The sequence below is a fragment of the Calonectris borealis genome, chromosome 11, assembly GCF_964195595.1.
Source record: "Calonectris borealis chromosome 11, bCalBor7.hap1.2, whole genome shotgun sequence".
NCBI lineage: Eukaryota > Metazoa > Chordata > Aves > Procellariiformes > Procellariidae > Calonectris > Calonectris borealis.
Window position 1 is genome coordinate 4,435,170 of NC_134322.1, and position 6,000 is coordinate 4,441,169.

At 43.7% G+C, this 6,000-nt stretch overlaps 1 protein-coding gene across 1 annotated transcript in view; it reads left to right on the plus strand.

Moving 5' to 3' along the window:
• The window catches only part of ADAMTS17 (ADAM metallopeptidase with thrombospondin type 1 motif 17), a 191,965-nt gene extending 186,323 nt beyond the window's left edge, over window positions 1–5,642 (plus strand). Inside the window, exons 21-22 of the mRNA XM_075159828.1 lie at window positions 1,950–2,127; window positions 5,315–5,642. Of these exons, the coding sequence (XP_075015929.1) occupies window positions 1,950–2,127; window positions 5,315–5,466 (330 nt within the window). The 3' untranslated portion in view covers window positions 5,467–5,642. The remainder of the gene's footprint in view (window positions 1–1,949; window positions 2,128–5,314) is intronic.
• The last annotated feature ends 358 nt before the right edge of the window (window positions 5,643–6,000 follow it).

A 6,000-nucleotide genomic window follows, 5' to 3' on the forward strand; every position in this document is an offset into this window, starting at 1 on the left:
GTTAATGTAGCATGACTGCTACCTTCAGAATACAATAATCAGGTCCTGGAGGGGGCTGCATAGCTGGAAACACAGAGATAAACTGCACACCAGGATGGCTTAGTGGCAAAGTCCAAAAGGAATCTGAGCCAGAGATTGTTCTGAATGGAGAAGTTCAGTCCTAGAGAAAGACACTGGGAGAAAGAATAGGAATAAAGAGCAGGTGGAATATAGGGGGAAATTAAGAGAAAAGCGAATACAGATTCAGTGAGTACACCAAATACAAGAAACCTGTTTAATAAACAGTCATTAATGTGAGTGACTAAAGAAGAAAATTGGGTGGTGTTTGTTATTTTTGACAACAGGCTTCACTGATCTTACAACTCCTCCTACCCAGGAATAAAGGGTTCACATTGTGCAAATGTATTTCTGCACTGGGTTGTCTGAAGCAGGACTCCATCAGCTCTATTCCACATGGTCCTGTTAATCTGAGGCCATTTTTTGTCAGGCCTTTCAGTGATTCACACGGGAGGAAAAGCTCCCCGTGCTGCAGCCCAGAACAAAGCTATACTTCTTGTATCAGATGATCTTTGAGAAGCAGCAGGAGTTTTTTGTGATACTTCCAGAACAAAATGACCACAGCTTTGCTGTGCTGTCCCCCATAGCTGGGAGAGGTGGAGGCCTACGTGCATTCATGAGTTCTTTTGCCTCTGGGTCCTAGTCTTACAAGCATCCATACTGCATACACATCCTTCATACATGGACTTCAGTCTAACCTCAACGTTGCTCACCTTTTGAGCCTCTTCAATGTTTGGCATGCCGTTTTTAACAAGTACCACTCTGAGGCAATAGTGCTTTTCAGGGAGAGAGCTCCACTGCCCTGACTTCGATCAGAAACAGCAGAGGACAGAAAACATGATCTTTTTTACATCATCCTAATTATATCCCCTAAGTTTTCCCCCACCTCCTCCTCTCCCCACACACAGCTTGTGTGTGGCTTTAGCAGAAATAGGAATCTTACCAAAGTCCTGCAACCCATTGTTTCTTTATTTTAAATACAAGGTTCTTTTATTAACTCCAGCTGGTGCACCTCACTGTGCGCACTGTGTTTGCTTTATTAAAATTGAACAGCGTGCAAGTAGGACATTGTAAATCACAAGCGACTGGGCCAGAGGAAGAGGGAGGGAGAGGTAGGGACTCCAACTGTATGACAACAAAGAGAGCATATAAACAGGCTGGGCCTCCTGGCTAATAGAAGCCAAAACTCGTGGAGTACAATTTGCAGTTGCTCCCAGGAGGACAGACAAGTGCCAGACGGTTAGCAGGGATAGATGAGAGTGAATACTTGAATACCTGATGTGTTCTCCCGTATATTGGAACAGAGCTTCTCTAGAGGTCTGGGCATGCAGTAGGAGCTGCCTGCCTCTGCTGTAATCCTTGGTTTTATCTTATATCAGTGGTCGTCTTGTCTGTGGAGGAGGCCTTGTTAGACCATCCAAGTCTTGGAGAAGGCTTTTAAACCAAGGCAACCAGTACCACTGGGTCACTCATGGAGAGGGAGGTGGAAGCTGCTTGTCCATAATTAAGCAGTATACGTTTTCCAGCTTTGCCTCTTTGTGGCTGGTGGAGGGAATTGCATCTGTGCCTGCTTGAACCTCATGGGCATCCACTGGGACAGTCAGTGTAGGTGGACTAGGAGACAGAAAGACAACAGCTTCCTTCCCTATGCCACGACAGTTCCTCTGCTCACAACACTCCTGTGAAGCTGCGAAATCACCATGGACAGATGCAACAGCTGTATGAAGGGTCCCTGGCTGACACGATGGCCCTGTTGTTGAGTCCTCAGCGCCATAGTGAGCTGCCAGTCTGCTGCACACTTCAGCTCTGGCAGTGTTTTTTCTGGTGTATGTGTGTATGTGATTTTGAAGCTACTCTGCTTGGACCATGTCTCAGTGCCTTCTCTCCTCCAGTGCTCCTCAACCTGTGGGAAGGGCCTCCAGTCACGCGTGGTCCAGTGTATGCACAAAGTCACCGGGCGCCACGGCAATGAGTGCCCTGTCCTGTCCAAGCCAGCGGCCTACAGGCAGTGCCACCAAGAGGTCTGCAATGAGAAGATAAATGTCAACACAATTACCTCGCCCAGACTTGGTGAGTGAGGGGTGTTGGGGGGGCAGATGTCACCTGTGAAAGACCAGACAAAGCCCAGGGTCCCAGTGTTCCCAGTGTGATAAAAGTGGGGCTTCATAGGATTGCCCAGGGCCAGAAATTAGGAGAGGGTCCCCCAGTCAGACTCTAGACTAAAGGTCTAGTGTGGTTAGGTCCTCTTTTATCCATCAATCCCTGCCTCAGACTTTGCCCAAGCTGGAGCACTCAGCAGTGGATAGACCTGAGAGACCAATAGGAGCACACAAATGGTGAGTGATTGATTGATTAATCATGGAGGTGAGGGAGCTGACAGGCATATCTTTCTCTGTCTCACAAACACCTTCACACCCTGCTTTCACTGTGGTGAGTGTAAAATATGGTAATTTATTCATCTGTGCTCCAAGAAAAGTACATGACCTGGACAAGCAGAGCATCACTGGTTTTTTTTTTCATTTTCATTTGCTGCCACAAGAATGTGGTTTGATGAATTAATTTGCCCAGGGGGCAAGACAGCATCCAGCCTCTTTCTGTGAACCCTTTGATTTTCTGTCACTGTCCTTCTCCTCAGCCTCCCTGCATCCCCTGTGTACCTGGCTGAGATGAGAATATGGTGATAAGCCATCTGTTTTCCCAAACACCTTAACACTGTTTTAAAAAAATGGCTGTAGTTAAGAATGCTTCTGTTAATACAAAATTGTGGGAATCCATGATTTTCCATGTCATATTTGCTCAGTTTATAAGGGGATAAAAATATTTTTTTCCAAACATCAGCCCTGTGTGTTCAGCCACAGCTCCAAGAACCAAGCTGGTTTCTTTACATTTCACACATCATCACCAGTAAGATGAAGCTAAACTAAGCCATCAGCTACACAGCTGACACAGCCTCATCGGTGCCTCCCATTACTTTTCAGTACAAGAGGCTGGGTTGTAAACAACGCTGCTAAGAGCTTACCAGAAAGAACAGCCTCCACCCTCTCAGCAGAGCCAGTCTTGGAGGCTAAGAAGCCTCTAATACACATGAAAAGGCAGAGTAATAGAGAACCATTTTCTAATAGCACTGTCCAGTACTAAATAACACTTGAACTAGGACTGGACTTGAAGCTTCTGAACTGAAATTTGTTTCTCAAAAGTCTAACAGATGTTTAAAAGAATATGGGAAATTTTATTCTTGCAAATGCAGTCATACTGAGGAACTTCTAACTTCTTTTATTTAAGAACATATGAGAGTATTTCCCAGATATTTTAGCACTAAAAGCATAGTGGAAGGAAAACATTTCATTTGAGAAGTAAGCCCTTGATACACTGATGAGACAAAAAATCCATCCTAATTCACATTTTAGGACAAAGCAATAAAAAGCTCACATGTTTAGAAGACTGAGGAGGCTCAAGTCCCTGCTGAAAGTAATCTGCAAGTAATTTGGGATGCTTTTGTCTCTAAACCGGGCTCGGAATCACCAGAAACAATGATATTTGATATTAGCAGAAAGTTATATCATTGAGTGTTTTGCTCTTTGAACAAATTCTCATTGGATTATCTTTAAACAAAATTTTCTGTTTTCTGCAATGGAAATCTCACAAAAAAAAGTTATACAGAAAAAAATTCCAGGAGTCTACAAAACCCATGCTGCCTTGTCCCCACTCCAGAATGTTTTTCATCCCGGGTAACATTTTCAGAAGTACTAAGTGTGGAGTTCACCTCACCTGACTTTTACATCTGTGTCCAGTGTCCCTCAGTGAAGACATATTCAGAGGGGGTTTATTCTGTTCCTCAGGCACCTGACCCATGTTGCTTCCTAAACATGCCTCCTGTCTTACTTTGCAACCTATGAGGGACCTTGGACCTCTAAAATTAGAGTCTTAGCCTTGTTTGTGGCTTATCTTCCTATTATATAAAGTCTCTCATCTCAGACTCATAAGGTCTATCTCAGATGTTCTTGCAAGATGAGTAATTTATTCAGCTACATCACGTTTTCTGAACACTGTGCCTGGCTGGAACCATAGCTAGTGGGGAGTGCTGCAGATCTAACCCCCTCAAAAAGCCGCTCTACTACCGGCTGACTCAGAAATAGCTCTACCCTCCCCCCGTTTAGGATGGTCACTTCCACACAAATTTTTTTGAATCAGTTTTTTTTTAAATTGGCTTCATGTTCCTTTTTTTCTGGGACAGTGCAACTTCATTTCATCAGATTCTATCAAACTTTTGCTTCTTGTCCAACTGAACAAAGCGTCAGTGATACACATTCCTACCAGTTTTGCTGCCATCATTTTCTGGGGCTTGGCACTGAGACTAAATACAGGGTAAGAGCCTTTCCTAGTTTCATCGGGCAGAGATGAGGAACAAGGGACCTAAGATGCTGCTGGGTCAGCACCTTTTGATGTTCTTTAATTAAACCATTTTTTCCCAACCTCGGAGGCCACAATATCCATTTAGAAGGTTTGCCGATTATCACGGCATTTGTAAGAATGCTACATACAATTTATAAATCACGTACCATAAAAAGCGCTCACTATATGTGTGCATTTTTATCAAGTGTACAGTTTTGCTACTATGACTTTTTTTATAAAAGCACATGTGACCCTTTAATGATATTGTCAACAGATTCAGCAACAGTGCCTTCGTGCTGCCTTCCCCCTGCACAAACCTTTTGTCAGTCTGAGGGAGTTTAGGCCATCCAGCTTCCCCTCCCAATAGCTAATCGTTGTCCTACTGTTTTTGCTACACGAAGAAATATTATTTTTTCTTCCTATTAATTTAGCTTTACATCTATCAAACTGAGTTTGATTTTGCTCCTCTGTAAAAACGTTTTCCACCGAGAGGATGATGGCCACTCCTGAAAGCGTGCCTTAGCAAAGCACTCTCCCTGGGAGCACACAGCTTCCCATTGACTGCTAGGGTGTTCATCTGCTTAAATCTAGGCCGATGCTTTAGACGTGTTGTTCATCTAGGCCTATTTGTCACTGAGACAAAACAGGTACAACGTGAGGAGGCTTGTGCTCCCACAGTCGTGTCCAGCTACACCCTTGCAGTAAGCACTTCCAAGAGCCTGGTATTTCAGTAGAAAGAACACTGATCTCCCGTGCTGACAGCGAGATTGGCCCTTTCATCCCTCATATGCAGTGATTTTGATCACACCTGCAATGCTATTCTCTGGCTAATCTGCTAGTTTCTCCTTTCTTTTCTTGTCCAAAGCTGCTCTCACGTACAAGTGCACAGGCGACCAGTGGACAGTGTACTGCAGGGTGATCCGGGAGAAGAATCTGTGCCAAGACATGCGGTGGTATCAGCGCTGTTGCCAGACTTGCAGAGACTTTTATGCAAACAAGATGCAGCAGAAGAGTTAATGAACCTGTGCTACTTCTTAGAGTATTACAGCTATTTGTATGTAAATCACGGACTAGTAGGTCTGAGTACTGGAACTTCATGAGTTGCTACAATGTGGTGGATTCCAAAGCATACCTAATAAGACTTGAAACTAATTCTACAGACTGGATACCAAAGCAATCCACTCATCCACCTTAAAAAAAACAAACAAAGAGTCATCTCAAGGAGCCAATCATTTTATCGTATTTTGACATCTTTACATTTTTCATTAATGCTTTTTACTTTAATATATTAAATCACCAGCCACTGGATGGCTTGCTACCATTAAAGAAAAGGACAAGAGTTGCAAAGTGATTACATTGACTAAGGTTATGGGTACCTCCATGGAGGAAGGCCTCTGGCAAAATAATTCAGCAAAGGCAGAGACATTACTTAATCTTTTAATCTTGGCTTTCGTCTGATGTTTTCAATTCCCAACAGTTATCCCACCGTGGAGTGGGCTTGGAGGGACACACATAAATGAAAGGCTTAATTTAAAGAGAGGATTTTCTGTA